We start from the raw sequence: 23,979 nt of genomic DNA, 5'->3' as shown, positions 1-23,979 counted from the left end.
AATAAACACACACACACACACACACACACACACACACACACACACACCAACACACACACACACACAAGCTCACACACACACACACACACACACACACACACACACACACACACACACACACACGCGCGCGCACACACGCACACACGCACACAAAAGGTTTTTTAATGGTGATGATAGTGTAGTACTTGATTATGGTTATTATTATTTTTATTATTCCTATTCCTTCATTAAGATGGCAAATTATAGTTATTTACATGCATGAACCAGCAAACTTAAGTTTTAGTCGGTTTTCCCAATGAATTTCTGACTTCTCAGTGAAGCTCACGTCAGAATCATGCAGTTCAAGTCCATATGCATTTAAACTACTGCTACAAAAATTGTTTTCCAGAAAGCTCCGGACAGAATTGAACTCCAAAAACGTGAACTCAGAAAGATTTGACAAAAAAGGTTTATTTAAAAAAAAAAAAAAACTCTCTTAACGAATGCGTTCATGGCTGACCACCTGGTTTAGCTGGATGGGTTGAGTGGAAGGTATGGAGTATCCAGGAGCAGGGAATTCACTGCCTCTCCTCCGGTCCATAGCCCTTCCACTTGACCAGATACTGAATGCCTCTGCCCTCTGCGGCGAGAGTCCCAAATTTCTCCCACCGTGTACACAGGATCCCCGTAGATCGAACGCGGAGGTGGAGTGGGAGAAGGATCCAGAGGACTGGATGCCACGGGCTTGACAAAGTATACGTGGAATTCTAGGTGAACTTTCATGGTGGGAAGTAGCCGGAGCTTGACAGAGATGGGATTGATGATGGCTTGCATCTCGAATGGTCCCATGAACCATGGTCCCAAATTTCTCGATGAGCCGGACAGATGCAGGGTAGAGAGTCATACTTTATGCCCGACATGATAGTCCGGCGCAGGGCGTTGTCAACGGTCCACAATAACCCAATTGCGTGAGGCGGTATGTGACAGGGCAGCTTTGGTCTCCCTCCAAATCGTATAAGGCCACCGCAAGTGGAGCTGAACTGAGGGGATCTCCACAAGCCCTTCCTGCGACGGGAATAGTGGTGGTTGGTAATCATATGCTGACGTGAAAGGTGACCGCCCTGTGGCCGACAAGAGAGTGTTGTGCACGTACTCTACCCAGGGCAAATGGTTGGCCCATGACGGAAGCTGGTGCAGATTTACACGGCGGCTTGCGGATTCCAGGTCCTGGTTTTTCCTTTCGGTTTGCCCATTCGATTGCGGGTGATACCCGGAAGAAAGGCTCGCCGTGGCCTCCGGGGCATAGCAGAACCGCTTCCAAACCTGGGCGACAAATTGTGGACCCCGGTCGGAAACGATGTCCACCGGGATCCCATGCATGCAGTGTAGTGAATGAGTAAATTGGCAGTTTCAAAAGTGGTTGGACGCTGAGTCGTGCAATGAAGTGGGCACACTTGGATAAAGGATCAACAATCCTAAGTATGAGTGACTTGCCCCTTGAGGAGAATCTCATTGGCTTGTACAAGTGTACCTAATATTGCGTCTGGTCCATCTCAACTGGCATGACCTTTCAGGTGTCTTCTGTGTTGCCCGTGGAGATCGATAGGGCTCATGGTCCACTGCATGACATTTTTGATGAGCCTACTTAGGCCACTGCATGACAGCCATTATTCATGAACAGTAACGTCGCACAGTCCTGCGCAGTGTCCTCTTACTTGCACCTGTGCCGGTAAGCATGAATCGATAGCAGAGAACCAGTCAAATGTTTTTCAAGGAGACGATTGAAGATTGTGCAAGCTGGCTAAGATGTCTCGCTCTTTGTGATATGTGAAAATTTACATTGGGCTCGCTCACATAACTCTGACGACACTCTGGAGGAGGTGGGCAACAGCAGGATGCTAGCTAAGCTAAAAGCTATGTTGGACAGTCCCTCCCACCCCCTTCAGCCAGCCCTGACAGCACTCGGTAGCTCCTTCAGTCAGAGACTGTTACACGCGCGTTGCAAGACGGAGAGATACCGCCGCTCGTTCCTACCGACTGCTGTCAGGCTGCTGAATAAAAAATGAATAAATAAATGAATCATAGAATTATTTAAATGATATGACAACATATGTGAATAGTACTGTGACTATTGTATTATATTGCACTTAATTATTGACCTTATCCATGTTTGTATTTATATTGCACTTAATTGAACTGTGTTTTCTTTTCTCTTCTTTCTACCCACAATCTTGCTGCTGAAGGCTGTAAATTTCCCCAGTGTGGGACAAATAAAGGATATCTAATCTAATCTAATCTAATAATATTTTAGTATAAATACAAAAGCACAGGATTGGCAAGAAGTTGCATTCTTGAGTGTGGGAGTAAGAGCGATTGGCCCCCGTTTCTGATTATTCGACATTCCATCACCTGTTAAAGCCATTACTGCGCTCTCAGTCTTTGCTTCACTTTGTAGCCTCCCCCTGGTACAGAATCAGTCCGAGGCCAACAGCTTTTACCTTGGAAGTGATTTCCTTCCATTAGTGACCCAATAAAAGTACAATACTCCCTTGTGGGCTTGCTGCTCTACCAAAGTCATCATATTTCCATTGCACTGATGTCTTTGAGCTATTCTTTATGAAAATGCATTCTTTTTATTCCTGTCCTCATTAAGGGTTTGGATGTCAAGGTTCCTCCAAACAGTTACAGTTGTACCAACATATATGATCCTTCCAAACCTAATGCTTTTTAAATCCTTATTTATGGCTTGTATTATCCAGCCAAAATGGTTTCTGCTCAGTATTTAACATGGCATTTCATCTGTGGACGGGTTTATTGTTCATGTTAGTCTCTCGGATCAGTTCCATCATGGGATCTTCAACTCAGCAGAATTCTCATACCCACCAGGAAGCCGGTGTTTTTCATTTCACCTCGAATTTTGTATCTGTTGACGTGTCTTATTTGGTTTCGTATATACAACAATCATCTGGGCTGTGAATTGCAGATGTAAAACCACCTTTTTTATTTATTAGGACAGGCATACTTGACCTCTGCCGTGCGTCCTCCCAGGGCATACGGTTGGTAGACTCAAAAACAATGACATTCAATGAAAAGCCACGTGAATGAGTTGGAAGACTCGACTATGCTACCTGCGATACCTCCAATTTCATATTGATAACCGTAAGGGGAAATATTACCTTTTGGTCCTTTGAAACAGGATGAAACTTTTATTAGTTTCCCAAAGGGAACATGGAAAACATCTCCATTTATTTTCGGCTGGTTTTCAGTGACTAACATTTGCTGCTCGATCCTTCAACAATCTAATTAGCCAGCAAGAACTTCCTGGTATCCCCTCCAAGTCCGTATTGCCTGCTCAGTGTTAGAACATCGCACAAACTTTATCTATTGCACTTAATGTGGCGATCAATGAGAGATTAAAAACAAGGCTTTATCCTGCAGTAACACAATCTGCTGCCTCCTCCATATAGGACCAGACAGTGGAGAGGAATGCACACATCCCTCTGCATCAGCACTTTTCTCAGTTTCTGTGCGGGTATACAGAGCGATCTGCATGAGGGGGCTCATGCAGGCGCGTGTGCAAGCGTCCTGGCAAAAGCATGAATAATTCATGAGCAGGCGAAGGAGTGAACGCAGGGCTGGCCGGGACGGCGTGTGTGTAAGATTGCCTGTCCGTGTGTAGAGACTTGGGAGAGGAACACAGTGATGCAGGAGCAAGGCTACGATGGGCTGTGCAATTACGCCCAAAAAATCACCTCCTGCTTCGGACTGGATGGTAAGAATAGCGGAAAAGGATCATGTTTATGCACAAGGGCGGGATTTGGACTCTCTCATGAGTGTGTCTTTATGCATCCAGGCGCAGCTGACTTGTTCAGAACATGCCCGTGTGAATGTGAGCATGTGGGAAGATGTGTCGTAGCACATTTGAGGAGTGGATGACAGTTGGAGGGCAGCACCTCACTGCAGCATTGTAGAATGTCCTTAACTGGGCACTTCTCATTGTCTTGATGTGTATTGTTGAAAGCATCGGCTGATATATATGTATATATGTATGTATGTATGTATGTATGTATATTAATAATGGTAAACTCAGCTAGCCAGCAGAGCAGTAGTCACAGTGTCTTCAGTTCTTCCTCTTCAACAAATTAGATATTCTCATAATTTCAGATGTGGGCCTGAGCACTCCAAACAACAGCACTTACTTTTGCTTTATCGTGATATTGTGTTACTTAAGGATACAGGCTGGCGGGGTTCTGCTGGACAAAACAAAGCTGTTCTTTTAGTGTGCTGTCAGATTCCAAGAGCTCATTTTATCTTATCTCGGTAGTTTGCTCATTATTATCAACTTCACTTTCCATCTCACAGTCAGGAGGCACGTCAGTGATTTAATGTATCGCAGAGCGAACTAACAGAGCAAAATGTTGCACTTTTTGCTGGGAATAACCTTCAGACTGGATCAAAATTAAGCACACACATTTTCTGAGTTTGATGCACAAGGTCAAATTGCTTTGTGCGGTATTTCCAATAGATGAAAAGCGAGCGCCACTGATTTGACTTTGTTTTTCTGGCCATGAGGTGACCGTATTTATTTTGAAGGATCACGGTCACAATTGTCAAGGCTCGTGCACGTTTCTGACCTTGTCATCATGAGTCAATCTGTCACGGAGGTCTTAGATTATCATGATGCACCATCTTTATGCAATGCATCCATTTGGCCTTACTTTGCACGAATTCACCAGCACTTGTTTAACTGACTTAAATTGATCTTTGATGCCTCGAAAACAGCCTGCTCACGCGCGAGTGTGTTTCCAGTTTTTGAAGTGCCCCTTAAGCCCAGATAGGGGTTTAGTTTCTGGCAGATGTGTATAAACGACCGAGGGTCCCATTAGTTGGCAAGTGTCCCAGAGTACACTGAGCAAACCTGCTGTGGAACTACCTAACCCCACCCAGAAGATAATCATAGGCTCAACGTCAGCCATAAGCAGCTTAAGGCTCCAGTGTGGTTGGGCTGAAGACACTCCTAAGCTTCTTTACCAGTGTCTCATTGGGCTCCGAATCTTACCTGATGTTTGACTTCCCCTGCACGAGATGCGCATCAGTACCCACCTTTTTGCGTTTGCTTTAGATGCGAACTGATGAGATCATAACGGGGGGATTTCTAAGGACAAGCCTGGTGGATATCGCTGGATTTTATGATGCACTTCCTGTCCATTTGGAGTTCATCCTTACTTCAGATTTGGAGCGCTTTGAGGACAGCGTTTTCGTCATGTCGAAAGGCAGCTGCGTTTTAGAAGGGGATTGAGCCTGACCCCTGGACGCTGGCTGACGCCTACCTGGAGTGCTTCACCCGCCTTTGTGGCACAGTCGAGGGGGAGCAAAGCGTCATGCCAACTCTGCCCAATCTCAACAGCCTCGGGAGGCTATGCAGCTCCAGCCGCAGCCACAACGTAGACCACGTGCGGGTGAAACGCAAGAGCTCCATCAAACGCATGTCCATCATTGAGGATGGACACGTGGCCGAGGTCCTGTACCTCATTCCGAAACAGTACATGGAGCAGCTGCCCTACCTCAACCCAAACGACTATTACCTGAGTGAAAGGCTACATGATGTTGCTTCAGGTAGGATAGGGAGGCAAATTAAATGTGTTCATCTGCCTCCTGAATTGACGTCGCATGTCTGGAAGTTAGTCATGGGTGGTTTCTAACCGGCGCAGTCACAATACTGTGTTAGAATCAATAACAGATACCAGACGGTTGCTATTTCATTCACCTTCACCCTTTGCTTATACGAGCTTTCTGTCTATCTTCTTTGCCTTGAATTCTGTGTGCATGTAGGTGAACACAAGCCAATAGTTTGGATGTTTCCCAGAAATTACATTGAAATTTTCATTGGCTGCTCACATCTAACCTGTGCATATGCACAAAATCTACTGTGCACATGTTGCGCAATCATATACCCCCACCCCCCACCTTACATCCAAAAGTGTTGCTAAAAATGGTGAAAAGACAGTAAGTTAATCACCTACACTTACATAATGTGTGAGGCCAGACCTCCTGCATTTTGCCAAACAGCAGCACATGACCATGCGACATGGTGTCTTACATCGGGATTACTCGTGGGCATGAGTATAATTTGAGGTTTCCAAACCGTTAAGCACACTCAGAATGCATCTGACACAAAGTCGCAAAACCACTCTAGCTGGGCTTATTGGTCTAAAATTGACACAATGTTATTGTTTCAATCATGTGTTTTGACTTTCAACCCAAACCTGATAGAGGCAATATGCTACTAAAAGGCCACGGAGGTTGATGTTGACCTTCCATTTACCGGCACTTCTAATGGGCCAGTGGCACTAGAAATCAAGAAATTAAACAGGCAAACACGACCGGCGAACCAAACCCTTACACTGAAAACCAAAAACCGAAATGAAGGGGCATTTATTTCTACCTAGTATATATGCACATGGTAAGAGTATCATAACTATACATAACACACAGTTTTATGGGTGACCAGCAAGAGAAACAAATAGAGTAAACTTGATTGCAATGCAAACTTGATTTTTTTTTTTTTTTTTTTAATAGTGTGATTTTCTGAAAGCATTGCAACAGAACTCTTTAAATGATGGAAAGTGTGGTCTGTATTTGCTGCAAAACGCAGTAGCAGGACATGTTAAATAGAAATATATTGCCGCAATGTTAAATATTAAAGCTTCAAGGCAACTATTTCATCACGAACAGATTGCATGTGTCTCTCTACATGATGAAAAGGGTGGAGTAGTGAAAATCTATCCGCTAACTATTTTTGCCCCTTTGGCACGTCTCCATTCCATGATGGAAAGAAAACGCCTTTGTTTGAAATAGAGGCAGGTTTTTGAGTATCCAGCATGTAGCACACTTTTGCAGTGTAATTGGTAATTGCGTTGTGACAAACTTTTGCTAGCATCAGCAAATACAGATCTGGAAATACCGCAAGCATCGTGCATCTCATTTAATGTGATTGCTGCCCTTTGCTGTTTGAAGTATCAGAGGATACCTTAGTTGCCTTCTCCTTTTCCTCTCCAAAATATTCGGGAGATAAATTTTGAAAGTTTACTCTCATTCTCTATCGAAGAGCACACCTGTTAAGCTTGATTGCGAGATGTATGAGGATTGATCGTGAAATGTCTCCATGAGAAACAATGACCAAGATTTGGATAATTTAATTGAGCAGTCTAGCAAGTGAAATGCATGCTCAATTGCATTAAAGTGGTTGGCATGGCCGTTGCATAACATTCCACTTCTTGGCCTTGAAAAACTTGCTTTTGCAATAAGTCCAAATTCTGTCATTGTGCACCTGCACTGAGACGCACCGTCCAATGGATTCGGATGTGTTTGACTGAATATAAGCAGGTGATATTGCCCCAAACACCTTAGAATTCATCCTGCTGCTTTTATCAGCAGTCACGTCATCAATAAATAAAGGTGAACCAGTTCTATTGGCAGCCATGCATGCCCATGCCATGGCACAAACACCACCATGCTTCACTGATGACGTGGGAGAATATATCCTCTGGATTGACGGCCGTAAAACTCAAAAGAAACAATCCCGGCCTCATCCACAAACATTCAGTTTTCCTTCTTAGTTAGTAGAGGCAGAACTATTCTTCTGCTTTATTTCCACCATTACGTCAATGGAGAATTCCTTCAGATTTTATTTTTTTAGGAACAAGTAACGAGGTGGTTAGGGGGAGTGTGTTGACATAATCATTTACATTTTAAATGCAATGAAGTAAACGTGAAAGTTGCCAGAAATATAAAAAAACAAAACAAATTACAGACACTGTATGTGAAAATTCTACTCAAGTGCAGGAACAAATTTGCACTTCATTAAACTCAAAGACAGCCATTAAAGCAACAACGCTGAAGGCAACACTTTCATGGTTTTCATACATGCAGATTGTATTGTTGGTTACTTATTATTAATGACAAGAGCACTTAAACTTCAGAGGATAAACTCTAGAATGCCACTGAGTGATGACAGTGCACAGGACAGGCAAATTCTCTCCCGTGCACTCTCTAATTTGATTCAGAAGGCCCACTAAATATGTTAATTCAAAGCTCATGCTAGAGGTCATGGCCGTTCTGACCTCTGACTGAAAATGACTCTTTGTGCCCTCTCATGCAGAGCATCGCCTGTGGAAGCAATGAAATAATTAACACAAGTTGATATTCAGAATCTTAAGAGTCTTATCTGATAATCTCCAATTTGATATTCTGGTAGTCAAAATTGAAACAAAGGTAACAAAAATGTACAAAAATATTTTTTATGTTCATTGTTCATTTTCCATCCATCAATTCGCTTCCTCTTATCTGAGGTCGGCTCGCGGAGGCAGCGGCTAAGCAGGAAAGCCCAGACTTCCCTCTCCCAAGCCACATCGTCCAGCTCCGCCAGAGGGATTCCAAGGCATTTCCAAGACATCCAGGAGACATAGTCTCTTCAGTGTGTCCTGGGTCGTCCTCTGGGACTCTTTCCAGTAGGACGTGCCCAAAAACACCTCACCAGGGAAGCGTCCAGGTGGCATCATAACAAGATGCCCGAGCCACCTCATCTGGCTCCTCTCAATATGGTGGAGCAGCGGCTCATCTCGGAGCCCCTCCCGGATGACCGAGCTTCTCAACTTATCTCTAAGGAAGAGCACGCAGAGGAAACTCATTTCTGCCGCTTTTATAGATGATCTTATTTATTCGGTCACAACCCACAGCTTGTGACCATAGGTGAGGGTCGGAACATATATTGACCAATAAATTAAGAGCTTTGACTTCCGGCTCAGCTCCCTCTCCACCGCGACAGATTGATACAGAGTCCGCATCACTGCAGATGCTGCACCGATCCGCCTGTCGATCTCCTGTTCCATCCTCCCCTCATTCGTGTACACGACCTCAAGATACTTGAACCCCTCCACTTGAGGCAGGATCTCATACCCGAACTGGAGGAGGCACTCCACCCTTTTCCGACTGAGGACCATGGTCACAGATTCGGAGGTGCTTATTTTCATTCCAACCGCTGCACACTCAGCTGCTAATCGCTCCAGTGAGAGTTGAAGATCATAGCTCGAAGAAGCCAACGGTACCACATCATTTTCAAAAAAGCAATGATGTAATACTGAGACCCTCAAAACGGACAACCCCAACACCTTGACTGCGCCTAGAAATTCTGTCTTTAAACCCTCATTGGAACCGAATCAGACTGACTGCCGGCAATGCGAACCACAGTCAGGACCCACTCTCCACCCAAAGGCAGAGAGAGTGTACCCTCTCGTCCATGCGAGTGAACCCCATTGTACAGGCGCTAAGCCGAGGGTACTGGTACCAGAGCCCAAGCTGTATGTGGAGGCAAGTCCAACTATATCTAGTCGGAATTCTCTGCCTCGCACACCAGCTCAGATTCTTTCCCTGCCAGAGAGGTGACATTCCAGGTCCCTAGAGCCAGTTTGTGTAGCTGGAGATCGGACCACCAAGGTTTCCACCTTTGGCCGCAACACAGCTCACTCTGCACTCGACACGTTGACCCCTGCCGCAGGTGGTGAGCCCATGGGAAGCATTATTTATTAACACAAGTCATTAAGTTCTGCTTCAAGCTTGTTGTTTTGCCATTGGACACAAACAAATGTTTTAGTCATTGCTTTAATTAATCTAACCTGTCTTCATTTGCATTCAAGCACTAAGAAATTACATTTTATGCATACTACTGTATATGCAATTAGAATTACAAAAAGAAATCTATTTTTGTCTGAATGAGCACAATATGCTAATGTAGTTATGAGAACCTGTGGACAAATATGGGGGGAAGCATACTTTTAGCATAGCTTAGAACACACAAATACACAGACAATGATCAATGAAACGGGGGGAAAAATGATTTGCTTGGCAGGATAACATTTGGATTTAACACAAAATTAAATGGGTCTTATATAAATTCTTATATACACGCTTCCAATAAGTTTAATGCAATTATTCCACGTATTTTATGTGCCATCCTGCTGACAAATATTAGCAGTGGCAAATATAAAACACTTCCTAGTAGTAACCTGTAAAAATGTAAAAGTTATTATCTCCTGTGACGGTCTCTGTCTTGCTTCTGTTTTCTTAACCTTTTCTGTTATGATTTGTCAAATGGTCAGATACCAACGTTAAAATGTGAAGTTCCTGGTCTATTTAAGTATCTGTTTTGGGATTTGGGGTTCCGGGTTTAGTTCACACAGAGGCAGCAGCCACCAGATTGCTGCAGTGAGGATGTGGCTGACACAACAGAGGGACAGAGTGAGGGAGAGGAGGCAGGAGGAGTGGGCAGAGGAGGCGGAGGAGAAGAAGAGGGATGTGGCAGCAAAGCAGGCGAACCCCTCACTATAGCGGTGTTTTCAGAAGGAGAGCATAGCACCTGCACCTCCCCTCTTTCTCTCTGTGCACTTTGAAAAGATCCAGCAGCTCCTGTGCCATTGCTGAGGGATACTTAGAAGCTTTCTTTGTTGCAGATTTATTGGATTCCAATGGTCATGGTCAAAGAAAAAGGTATGGTGATATCGGTGGCCGTGGACTGTGGTGGATTTGTGTGCCGATGTGAACCAATGTCTTTTACATTCTATTTCACGGACTCGCCTCTGTGTCTGATCAGACTATTTATAGGGTAGATGGGTAGGTTTGTGGGTGTGCGTGCTCGTTATAACTTTGAAGAAACATGTGGCGCGTAAACATGCTCTCTGTAAAGACTTGAACGTGCAAATGCCTCCCCCCAGTACGAACACATGATGCTCGGGCTGGCGTGCGCTTAGTTTGGCAGTGTCAGGATGTATGTAAATGGATGTTAGAAGAAAGCATCTGGCGTGTTATGAGCAAGCATGAGACCATATGGTGAAGAATAGGCAATGGGAGTGTTGGATTCAAAGAGATGCCTCTTCGCATTCAATACAACTCAGAGTATAAAATGTAAAAAATGGAACAGTTATATAGGGAAGCACATTGCGCAGAGCTCTCTCTCTCTTTGCCTCTCCCTCCAATGCTCTGTCTGCAGCCGTTGCCATGGTGACCATGCAAAAGGTACACTCCATTGTTGTCAGATGTGGCCTCATTCATAATGCCCCGTTAAAAGAAAAAAGGTGGTTGCGGCTACCCACAAGCAAGGTCACCGTGCTGTTTTAGATACATGAGCGGCATGGAGCATATTTTAGTAATATTAATAGTTTAGGTCCATTGACTGGCTTCTGTGGTTTGATGTTATTGTTTGTTAGAACTCTGTGACAATACTGATTTAGGTGTTAGCTCCTTGTCGTCAGAATAAATTGATCAGCAGGTCCGTGGCACAAAAAAGTAGGTCGTAGGTATTTCTTTACGTTATTAAATGACAAGCACATATTGAACACACAATAAATCTATTAATATCAACATCAATTCTCTGATTTAATTGACAGAGCAATGTCACATTTCAAAATGAAATGAACTGATCAGTAATTGTCATGAAGCTAATCAGTTGTCCTGAACAACCTTCCCAGGAGGAGATCTGTGTCATATGTTCATTTCCTTGAATAGCCTAACGCCATATTGTCCATTTGTCCTGTGTTTTAGTAAAACACATTTTCGAAGTTGAACTTGTATCTTGTACAGGCGGCTTTGTTTGCTGTGTGGGTGTAATGTGATATTTCTGGGCGGGGTTAGAAAAAAAATATTTCCTTCAACCAAAAAAAAAGGAATTACTCATTTCTTGACCCATGCTTGTGTCGGTTTATTTATTTTTCTGACGCCGCTCTACGGTCCAGAGGCTGCATCCAGCCCTGAAATCCTTCTCTTGATGTGGACTCAGTTGGCCACAAAATGACGGCCTTGTCACCAAGACCCGTGCTGGCAGAACAACCAAAAGTTCTGGAAGCCACATGTTCAGTCACCACAATGCCTCTGTAGGTTTTCCACGGACTCGCAGGGCTGCTCCCCTTTTGGATTCTTGGAATCTGTCAAAACAAAGATTCATCCACATTCAGAGGCCTTTTGTTGTTGTTGTTTTTAGAATGCATAAAGAAAGCAACCCTAAGATTTTAACTAGATCATCATGCAGCTCTTCCGAGGCCGGGTGGGCTGTGACCTCGGCTGATGCGTAGCTGCCTAAGTGAATTACGCTGTATGACGTGAATGATGAATCACAACGTCGAGAATACAAGGTGAGCATTTTCTCACTGTGTGCAGGTGGTTGTTCATTTTGCAGTGCAACGCAAAGCCTCTAAATAGGTAGTAATTCATCAATGCCATGGTTACACCGTGGAATCCTTCTTACCCTCATTTGTGCGCATTTGTAATACTTTCTGCTTTGTTCCTACGACATTTATTACACGCAATAATCATACTGTCTTATGCATTCATTATTGCCGTCTACTGTACAAAAGCACCACCATGACGAGGCATAATTACCCAGAATTCCCTCGACTGAGGAGCTAATCATTTCTACACAATTTGATCTAATTTAGTGGAACGTAACGCTGACACTTATTTCAGAACATGGCGACTTCTCTTTTACTATTGCCAGTGTCAACGTTCTGATGGCAGAACTAACCCCTTTCTCCAACGTGAACAGCAGAAGGTGGCATGTCAAGCGCTCACACCTGTTGTGCCTTTGGCACCAGACTTGTACAGCTGGCACACTTGACCAGACTATGCAGATGACATTAGTGGTCAGTCAGGAACGGAAAGTCATTGACTTAAAGTATAGATGTTAAAACAACAAAACAGATACGAGAATAGCATATGTTGCGCTCGTCAAACATCCTTTTTGTCTGCCGTTGTTGGTCTCGTGGTAACAGGAAATAACGCAGTGGCGTGTGGTGACATAATGGACTGTCATTCTGATTCCAAAAGTGAATAGCTTTTATCATTTACACGTAGCCACACGCAGTGGTTCTGTGGTTCATGAACCAGCCATTGTCTCATTACTGATTGGGCCACTGAACTGGAAGTCCCTCGAAGTGTTTATCAGCAAAATGTATGGTACTTGCGGAACAACAAATGCTTTGCATTGTTATAAATCATTATTCCAAGACAAGGTCCCTGGGGAGTAGTTTGGGGGTCTGGTGGAGTCTGATAGGGTCACCCCGCCCTCCCTCCCACCAGCTCACATTATATGCATGTATTTGAAGTCCTTTGTCTGGGGTGCTGGTAGTGGGGCAGAGAGGCGGGCTGGCTGCCATACATATTCATGGCACTGGGGGTTAAGAGCTTCTTGTTATGGCTCGGTGATAAAGAGCTCTGCACACCCTCCCCCATAGACACATGTATACACACACACACACACACACACACACACACACACACACACACACACACACACACGCTCGTACATCTGACCATGCATTGGGATTTAATGGTGTCATCACACAACTGTAAATACAGTTTGATACAAGTATTGGCGGTAACCACGAGAGGGGCAATAATATAAACAGATACTGTATACTTTGTATGTAGAACATATATTGACCAACCCCTGAATGAGTCTATTTAAATACTAATAAGTACAGTACATGCAAGTGTGTTATTTGACTTATACATTTCATATCATTCATTAGTATGAATCCTTTTTGTAGCTTATGGTTGTAAACTAATATTTAAACCGTGATGGTGTTGAAAAGCGATACAAAGCTTCCAAGTAGTAGCTTTGCTAACGCCGTTACTAACCCTGCTTGGAATCTTACATTTTGTTTTTTTGTTTTTTTTTTAGATACCCTTCACAAAGATTGTAAGTAGCAATAGAATGTTGTACATGAGGCATCCCAATCACAGAATGATGGACACACTTCTGTGATAATATTTATTGGTCTGTGTAAAATCAGTAAATACTACAGGCTGTTGGTTCTAGAGCAGGGGTGTCAAACTCAGGTCCTGGAGGGCCGCTGTCCTGCATGTTTTCCAAGTCTCCCTGTTGCAACACACCTGATTCAAATGAACAGATCATCAGCAAGCTCTGCGGAAGCCTGACATTGAACCTGTTCATTTGAATCAGGTGTGTTGCAACAGGGAGACTTGGAAAACATGCAGGACAGCGGCCCTCCAGGACCTGAGTTTGACACCTATGTTCTAGAGAATCAAGCAGTAGAGGTCTACGCCAGCGACACAAAACTAAAGCTATGAATTAAGATTTCTTAAAATGAATTAACCTAGAGGTGGAAAAAAAAAACGTAATTGTATTTCCCCCATGCTTACTAGGCTTGAAGATGCGACTTACGGTTGAAATGTTCTTGGAATGATTGTCATGAATATTCTTAAAACATAAAAAAAAAACTTGCTCAAAGGTTATCTTTTTTGTTGTGAAAGTAAATTCCTTCCCCATAATTGAATTCCACATCTCCTGTTTGTTTAACTTCCTGCTAGGGCACAGCGCATGTTGAAGATGTTTTTCTTCCCCTTTGTTGAGAGGAAACCCAATATTCCACAGCTCAGGTGATCCAAAGCCAAGGTATTTGGCTTACGGGTACATTTGTCAGTTGGAACTTGACCGGTTGAGTGTGTGGAATTTTTATCCTCTGGAATGTTGCAAGAGTTGATGTGTCCAAAAAAAGTGTATCACCCGTAATACTGGTCTGGCTGTGCCCCAGTTCTATGATGAGCTCACTATATCTCCCGAGAAATGTACAGTAAGTTAATACAGTCTTGTTACTGTCGCTGATTGAACACAATTAAATCAGTTTCCAAACACAAATAGATACTGTGGTACAATTCCTTATTTCTACAAAGTTGATTCTGTTTTCAATGGTTTTTCTTTGTTATAGTATCAAAGTCATACAAAAACCATAATACTTTCCACATCATTCACTTTGGGTTATGGGCCAAGAAACACCCCAGTATAGTTTTAAGTGCAGCTCCAATGAAGCAGGGAGTCTTTTTTTCTCAGCTTTGTACAGTTTTATTTGTACGGTATAACAACAAATATAATAGTATCGTGGCACGGTACTTTTTTAAAAATCTTTCAGCGTCATGGGCTACTGATCCTTAATGATGTTTTGCTGCAAGCCATTTTTTTTTTAAATCTTTTCAATATGCCATTGACTTTGGACACCCTCATATTAAGGTGGATATTTACTTCTCACTTAAGTTGGGTTTGTTGGTGGATGTTTTGCATTACACAAACGGAGAAGGGTTGTACTGGTTCACGATGAATAAATGAGAGCATCTGAAACCACTTCTTTCTGAATTGGCTATCATGATCCTTCGTTGGTCCTGACATGTGTCCCAGCCATCACATGTTCCTCATCGTTCCCTCCTTTGTGAAGGTGTCACACAGAATGCATTTAGAAAATAAGGTCAAGGGCGAGTTATCCATGAGTGGTTGAGCATGAGCAGTCACATCTGGGTCCCTATTGTATTGGATGCAACCTCTTTGTCTGTTTTCTTCCCACCATTCACATACTCCTTTGGGAATGTTGTCTGTATCAGCTGGAGACACTGTACAGTATATCTTACAGTCGCAAAAGGCAATGAGCAAATGAATATTTTATCAGAGCTTCCCTCTCTTGTCTGAATTCCCTTTTCCCTGATGTGCTCCCAACCTGCTATTAAAATCGAGCATTCTGGTGAGTTTCAAGTTGTAATTTAAGGCACTATCACTGTCAATATTGTCATTAATCAACAAGGTTATGAGCATGTGTTGCAGGAAAATCAGCTCTCAGGGGACTGAAAGCTTTCCTGCTTTGCCCTCAGACGGCCTTCCCTTTTGTTATTGCCGACACAGCGATGCTCCGATTTTATGAGTGCAGGGCGGAAGGCCTTTAAGGGTGAGGTGAGAAACCCCGCCCCTAATGCCTCTTCACTAGACTTCAGGATGCGCTGCTGGTTTTTGCTTTCTCAGCACCCCATGGTTCTATGCGTACGTGTGTGTGTGTGTGTATTCATTGTGTGTTTCGTCTCATATCAGTCACATTATCCCTCTGTGAGGAGCAGGACAGATCACAGAGTCAGTACAGCCAACACTTCTCACCAAGATTAAGGAATGTGTGCGCAAATCTTTTTTTTTGTTTGTTTGAGTGAGTTGCTTTGTGCTGAGTTTGTTACATTTAACATGCTCTTTATTATTTATCGTGTTATACAACATGCACTCTTGTTAAGCTGCTATCATAAGAACACTTAGTTTGCAACAGAGAATTTTTTTTTTTTTTAGTTGGTTTTTGCAAATAATGAAGATGTTGCGAATAGGGTTTGTATTTAAACTCATGATACGTCCCAATCTGCTTTTAGGTAAAACCCTTTTTGTGTTTTTAAATTTTTAATAACCTGTGGTGTAGCGTGCCTGTCTGAGCTTTACTTTGTCACAGAATCTCCACCCTGAGTACACTTTGCTGAAAGACCACAGCAATTTAAAGTGGAGCAAGCAGGCTGCATTGACGTGCAAAAATTCAGCACACTCTTTCCCATCCAAACCTCAGTTTTGAGCTTGGAATCATGGAGCTTTATAATGTTAGCAATGGCTCTTCCATGTTTTAGGTTGTGAATGATGTAATTGTCTTCCCACTCTCTTTTTGTAGAATACAAAACACACGCACACACACACACACACACACACACACACACACACGCTTCTTGAGGCGGGCTATAAAGGTAATTTATCACCATACAATGGCAGGAATCCACTTCTCTTAAACCAAAATGATTTCTTACAATATTTTTCGAGTCTATCACGAGTTTTAACTAAACCTTCTTTTTATATTTTTTTTACAATACGGTGAATGGTAAAGAGGCTTAAGCAGTTTTGGCAGTGTCCGGTAATCCAGATGGCCTGTGATATTGTTTGGAGGTGCAATGTCACACTCAGAGCTGTTGAGACTTTAGTGTCTGGTTCATCCAGAGATGACTCATTGTCCTACTGAGTGTTACTGCATCAAAGGAGAGGTGCCTACCCCTCTTTTGTATTTACGCTCTCTCTATCCATGCCATTTTCTTCACAGCAAAGAAGCTGTGATTGTGATTATTTCTCCGCGAGGATAAATCAAACATCAAGCAATAGTTTTTGTATGGCTATGCTTTGCTTGTGCTTCCTGTTCACAAAATGATTGTGTGTGATACCGCTTGCTTTAAAACCAATCATAGGAAGCAGGAGTTAGAGTGACTTTATAATGTTCATTAGTGTATACCGGTCATCTACTGATGTCAGAAACATCGATAAACTGCGTGTACGGCAACAGCACAGACGTTGTTGCATCCTATGCATTATGTTGCATTAATGTCGACTTCAGGTACCTCCACTTTTTTTTTTTTTTTCAAGAAACTCCTCCCAACACAGTGAAGGGCAGGTGTACAACTCAAGGCTTGTATGCTGGATTGGGCCCTCAATGTCATTTTATGTGGCCCACAAAGACTTGCTGCACTTTTTCCTTTGACTTCTGTGCGTACTTATATAATGTATTGATGAGACCATTTTTCGGGTTCCTACTTTGAACATATCAATTAAGGGACAAGAATTGTAAGTGCATCATGCTTTAGCCAAATACCTATTCCGTAAACTAATCGAGTGCAGCTCATCTTCTAGTTAACTGACACGATGGCTAACGGGGGGAAAAAAAAACCCACAACATTCAGCAGCCTTTAAACAGCCTCTCTTGGGCTATTCACATGGATCCAATGCAATAAAAATTGCTATTGTTAATGTTTTTATAGTATCACATTTCTCTCTGTTCAGGCTGTTGTATGCGCTATTTGATAAAAAGAAAACAAACTATTGTTGTTGCACTTACCACAAAACAAAACATTAAAGCTGTTGAGTTCTAACTTAAAATGAGATTTGATATACAGTAGAATAAAGACTTGGATTTGCATTCCCTTGCCGTAACCGATGTGAACCGAACCCAAGTACAAATCAAACCGGGTTTTCCGGCACACCGTTACACCCATAGCAATTTGACATTCTAAGGGAAACCATAACTACAACTTGGGCCAAGACAAGTTTGTTAAAGCAATGTCATCTGTCTTTTTAGACTCTCTGCCAATAAACTTCACAGAAGAAAACGCTGTGAACATTCTGTTCCTTTCACTCATTCATCAACTCGCTATCTTCACAGGAAGCCTGTTTTATTCTTATCTGAACTGGATGCCAGGATCTGCACACTGTCAAATATTTGACACTCTCTCAAACAACCCAAGTGAATACTTCAAGAGCCAACAGTGGGGGAAAAAAGAAGTGATTGACATTATTTTTAGAATCTGGTTGAGAGTTGAAAGTTCTCCAAGTCATTCTATCTTTAACCTTTGACCCCGGCTTACGCTGCTTTTCCCAGCTTTGTTGATGACTTACTATATTTAGATTGCTGTTTGCAGACACTCACTCTGTGTAGGGGGTCTGGGTTGTGCTGACCCACCAATTGTTTTCCTGCATTATGCTAACAGCGGTTGGTTTAAGGCGTGATGTTGGTGTACACACTGCATGTGTAGAGAATATAAAACATTCAGTTGCCTAAGAAAAGTCGACACACAAATGTTCGGATGCCATATTTTATTAGCTAAAAAAATGAGACCAAGATATAAATCATTTCCAAATATTTTCCACCACTAACATGACCTCTAAAAGTCAGCTGAAAAAGAAAAGGGCAAAAAATAACCTAATAAACTGACATTACCTGTTTGCACAAATGTGCACTCCTTCTTACAACTGGGATGTGATTGTATTCAGACTTGACCAATATAACGATCAAACACATAGAAAATGGGAGTCCGTTCACTTGTCATCTGTTAAAATCACTTCGGCAAACCCCGGATAAAGTTCAGCTGTTGTACGAGGCTGTAATAGGCAAATGTTTGCTTTCTCCGAGAAGCCTTAAGGTTTTGTGCTAACACTGACTGGTGCTTGGAACTATTCATAATTCTCTCCACCTTCACCAAGGCTGAATTCCGCCATGCTTCACTGTAATTATGTTGTGCTTTTTGATCATGAGCAGTCTTGTGATTGCTCCAAACACTTTTGAAATTATGGCCAAAACATTTAACCTTGTTTTCATCGCACCATGACACATTTTTCCCAGTTTCAAGTATGTTTATACAACATTTCAAAATCAATTTTGAAATTTCTTTTGCTTTTCGTAATTAAAAAACAATTGCATCACACTGGTTCTAGGTCAACATTAATGGTAAAAAAAGGAATGTCTTTTTTTTTCCTTTTTTTGACCAGGGTCATGTAAACTGTTGTATCTACCGTATGAGCTGAGAACAACAAGAAAAAGAAGAGCCATGAAAGTGCAGACACACACCGATCAGCCGAGATGAGTCATCGTCATCAATTGTGAACCCATTAGTCATGCTAATGTGTCTTCTCTTTGCAGTGGCTCATGCGCAGGATACGCAACACCACTCCACGGAGAAGCCCCTGATCCAGTGCTATAAGTGCAGGCAGCCATGCAAGGGCGAGGTGCTGCGGGTTCAAAACAAACACTTTCATCTAAAGTGCTTCACCTGTAAAGGTACAGTAACACGCTGCTGAATACGCAAACAAACACAAACCTCAAGGTCTCCTTTCCGTACTGTACATGAAGTGTGCACATTAGAATAAATAACACTCAATGACTTTTTCTTGTACTGTTCTAAATTTTCATCATATATTTCACTGATACTCTGTTTTCCCAAAAGGTATTATGATGTATTACATCTGTGAGAAGTGAAAAGGAAAGCAAACATGTTGGTTTGACTCATTTTTTATGAGGTCATTGGCAAGAGGGTCTGAATTAGTTCATTCACATGGTTGACGCTCCTTCAGGCTCTTTCACACCAAACTCCTCCTGGACAATGCTCAAAAGGGCCTTCCTCAAAGCTGGAAGCTAAATGTTGTCCAAAAGGCAGTTTCTTGGTCACAAGAATAATTTCGCAGCATCTATGCTGGCTTTTTCCTGGCTCGCTGTCCTGTGTGTAAAGTACCAACTGGCTTGAAGTCTGCAGAGGAATTTGCCGGCTATGTAGTATCATTGACGTAACGGACATTAGTAATCAGCGACGACCAGAGTGTCAAGTTTAAAACCAAGCCTCACTGCACAAGCCCCTTTTGTAGTGAAAGTATTTGGTAGTGTCACATTGACGTTGCCATGTATTCAATTATGTGAAATAGGACAACCCGCATCGGCTGAGTGAATGTGCATGGAAACGTCCCGCTTCGGCAAGTGCTATCTGAACGGCAAAGGCGAATAACTCATGTCTCTACTGTTATGCCTCTGATGTGTCGATAGACCAGAAACGCAATGTGACACTACCTAGCTAGCCAGCTTGTTTTTTTCATTTGATCTATCTTCCCATTCTAAAATACAAGTTTAGCTGAGCCATTTTTACTGAATAAAGTACAAAGACGTGGGAGCTGAATGAAAATTGGCAGCAAAGGTGCAATATTTTTCAATGCATTGCTCATTTGACCCTTTCCCAATCGTAGGACTCCTGCTTGTTTTCACTGCGTGCATCCTGCCGGGTGGAACACAAATGTGTTTCGTACAATATGATTGTCCTTATTGTACCTATGAGTCAAAAACAATGACAGAATGTACTGAGTAGGGATTTCTTTGATTACTTTAAGACATGATCTAACCATGTCGTGTAGGGTACTGTCTGAATTGAATCCTGCGTCTGACATCAATAGGCTCATCTTCAATCCAGCCCGACTTCAGTGTTTAACCCTATTAGTGATGAATTTCTGGCATGGTTTCTGCTTTGGTGCCCTCGGCTGGCCTAAGTGTCTCCTGCTTAAAGGCTCAACTTGTCGTAGTGAAACCTTTGGTGGTTAATCTGTGACTGGTGCACTGTTACAGCTATCACCGAGTACTGGGAATAACGAACTCTAAATAAGCAAATGCTGAGATTAGTACCTATTTGTGTCCTCAGCAAGTGGATGTACATGCCATAGTGGGGTTGTACAGTACGTGTTTGTACTCACCTGCAGGAGCTTGCGAATAGAGATAGGAGTGCTAGTCATGAGTTGTGGTTCTTGAATTGGAATGCCAGTTGACTATATATTCAACTTTAAAGTGTTTAGTCATTTTTACCTACTTATTTGCAGACACACACACACACACACACACACACACACACACACACACACACACACACACACACACATCCTTCAGCGACCACAAGAATGCATTTATCTTAGTGGAATAGAGCAATTGATGATTCCCCAACATTACTTGTAATTAGATTACCCTTTTAATTGTTGGAAAATGTTGATGCAATAACGTCATATCTTTTAGTACAAAATGATGGTCACCATTCAAAAGGCTACTAAATCTCAATTCGCGGGGTTACTGTCAAATCAGTTAGCTTCCATGTTAATCTCGTCATCCCTGAGCCCTAATGCAATTAAATCTTGGCCTTCCCCTCACTCTCGCTCCCATTCATCCACAGGATTTAGCGGGACTCATTGCATAACAATGATTAGAGAAAGTTATCGCAAGCGTCAAAATATTTCGCCCCCTTTCTGCGGCATTTCCAAAAGCCTTTTGATTCACAAAAGCCACACGCTGGGGTTCTGGAACTGCGAGTCACACGGCCATGGCATCGTTATGTGCAAAAATATCTGTATATCGACAATTAAAAATAAACATATTATTATCCCTCTAGGGGGAAGTGAGCTTCAATTTTGCTGTATATTTTGTGTTCCACACAACATGGCGCACCAGATCACACACATGCAGGCATGCAAGGAGAGATTCAGAGTGAAGTTTTTGTTCACAGCTGGACTTGAACCTTTGACCGCTCAGCTCCAAAGCTAGTGTCCTTAGAGATAAGCTAAACTAGGGTGAGTTCATACAATATGCACAATAGTAACGTACCGTCTTATACAAATACATATAATACACAAGATTTTAGTATACCATGAATATCGACTGGCCCGGTGATCCAGTGGTTAGCATGTCAACCTCACAGTGCAGAGGTCGTGGGTTCGATTCCAGCTCTGGCCTCCCTGGGTGGAGTGTGCATGTTCTCCCCGACAACTGGTTCAGGGTGTCCCCCGCCTACTGCCCGAGAACAGCTGGGATAGGCTCCAGCCGCGACCCTTGTGAGGGTAAAGCGGTTCAGAAAAAGGATGGATGGATATACAAGGAGTGAAAACTTATCACAGCGTTTCAAGTGCACAGGCTGTTTAGGTCGAGTCAACGGATTTATTTTCGTTACGTTTGCATTTGTCAAAGGTCATCTGCCAATTTTGTGTAAGATATACAAAAAACAGGTTTCGTCATATAAGATCATCAGTTTTATCATCCAGCATTTTGTTGCTATGAATCCAACCGTTGTTTTTCCGCAATCCTGTTTGCCTAAATGACATGCTTATAATTGAATAGACGGAACTAACTGCAGTGTGAATTATTCAAAGCCAAGTTATCTTCTGGGGCAGATCAAGGGTGTTTCCTGAGCTGGACAATTGTATAATTGTTGCATTGGGCCCTCAACAGTAAAAAGGGACAGAGCTTGAATTGCCACGAACAATCAAGCTAGTAGGTACCCCGCCTTTGGAAAATGAGTAGCGTCACAGGTCTCGAAGACACAATTTGAAAAGAATTCATATTCGGTCTATGTTTTTTCTCAAGCACCCAGTGATCTTTGTGCACAAGTAAGTAGTGGTGACAACCGAGCACCCTGACTGGGTGTTTCTTGTGTTGCGGGCCGAGCGGTAACCGGCCCATGCCACTGTGTGTGCTCTGCTCAGCGTGCGGATGTGACCTAGCCCAGGGCGGCTTCTTCATGAAGAATGGAGATTATCTGTGCACATTGGACTACCAACGCATGCACGGTACCCGCTGCACTGGATGTGGGGACTTTGTGGAGGGGGAAGTGGTCACTGCACTGGGCAAGACCTATCACCCTGCCTGCTTTGTTTGCACCGTTTGCAAGTAAGATTCCAATATATCTTGGGTTGTAATAAGCAGAATAGAATGTGAATTCACCTTGATGGTTAGTGCAGTCTTATAAACATTTCCTATTACAACAAAATAAAAGGTACCAGAAAGTAGCATTTTCATCAGTATACTCATTGTCTGTTCTGACCGTGCTCAATTAACTTAAACCATAGGGTCTCGGCTCACTTTGTTATTGATCTCATCCCCTTTACAGACGGCCATTCCCAGCCGGAGACAGGGTGACCTTCAACGGGAAGGACTGTCTGTGTCAGTACTGTGTTGAGCCAATGTCTCCAGGACCAAAAGACATCTTGGGTGCCAGCAGTAAGTCATTTTTCAAGGTTAAAGCATAGGAAGGCATTGTTTTTTTACAGTGTGGTATTTAAGCTTAAGGGCAGCTAATCTATTTAAAAAAATATTATCTTCAGATGTCTCTTATGTTTTGTTGTAAAGAACCGGCAGGGGGGGGGGGGGCAATAATCCCTCAGTATGACATAGTGAAGTTAGATGCCAAAGCAAACTACAGTCACAATAATAAAGACATTGTTGACACATCGATGACAAAACACACACAAACACACACACACACACACACACACACACACACACACACACACTACAAAGACATTATACAAACAGTTCACATCTCGTGGTCATTTCTGTGGATGTGTGTCTGCCCACTAGTGACTAAAAGGCTAGTGAGCGACTAATCTTTTTATTCCAATAGTGTAACTACAATATTTATCCAAGGACAAGATAGAAACACATGAATTAATTGTATAAACCTCCATCCCCATAGCCTGACAATTTGAAAAAAAAAAACCCAACAACCTTAAAGTGGTGTAACAGCCCACTAACATTGGCTCAGCAACAAGGGTGTGTTCAAAAATGGGTTCAAAGTGTTTGCTGATGTGTTGCGCCAGGATAATGCTGCATGTCTCATACTGGTGCAAAGAAACAGCTGTGCTGATCATGCAAAGCTCGGATAGCCTGCAGCACGCAAGACACACATTACCACCAGCAAACCAGAACACAGATTCACCCCGAGCCGAGGAAGTATGCACACTTCATACCCTTTTCCCACTGAAACTAGTGGATAGTAGTGATCCGTGGCGACACGCAACCAATTGGCATAGTCCCT

General features: G+C 42.8%; 1 protein-coding gene across 30 annotated transcripts in view; it reads left to right on the top strand.

Moving 5' to 3' along the window:
- Window positions 1-23,979, top strand: part of ablim1a (actin binding LIM protein 1a) — a 44,553-nt gene that overhangs the window by 2,614 nt on the left and 17,960 nt on the right. For 5 of the 30 annotated variants that reach the window (XM_019881944.1, XM_019881958.1, XM_019881957.1 and 2 more), the window contains exons 1-4: window positions 5,004-5,595; window positions 19,290-19,427; window positions 22,649-22,832; window positions 23,053-23,162. In XM_019881944.1, coding sequence (XP_019737503.1) covers window positions 5,361-5,595; window positions 19,290-19,427; window positions 22,649-22,832; window positions 23,053-23,162 — 667 coding nt within the window. In that variant the 5' untranslated portion in view covers window positions 5,004-5,360. Of the gene's footprint in view, window positions 1-3,636; window positions 3,752-4,973; window positions 5,596-10,320; window positions 10,525-19,289; window positions 19,428-22,648; window positions 22,833-23,052; window positions 23,163-23,979 lie in introns of those variants that run through there. The other 25 variants (XM_019881964.1, XM_019881966.1, XR_002169698.1 and 22 more) reach the window with 19 other exon arrangements.

This window comes from Hippocampus comes, unplaced genomic scaffold, assembly GCF_001891065.2.
Source record: "Hippocampus comes isolate QL1 unplaced genomic scaffold, H_comes_QL1_v1.1 scaffold36, whole genome shotgun sequence".
NCBI classification, from domain to species: domain Eukaryota; kingdom Metazoa; phylum Chordata; class Actinopteri; order Syngnathiformes; family Syngnathidae; genus Hippocampus; species Hippocampus comes.
This window is presented reverse-complemented; position numbering and strand designations above follow the sequence as displayed.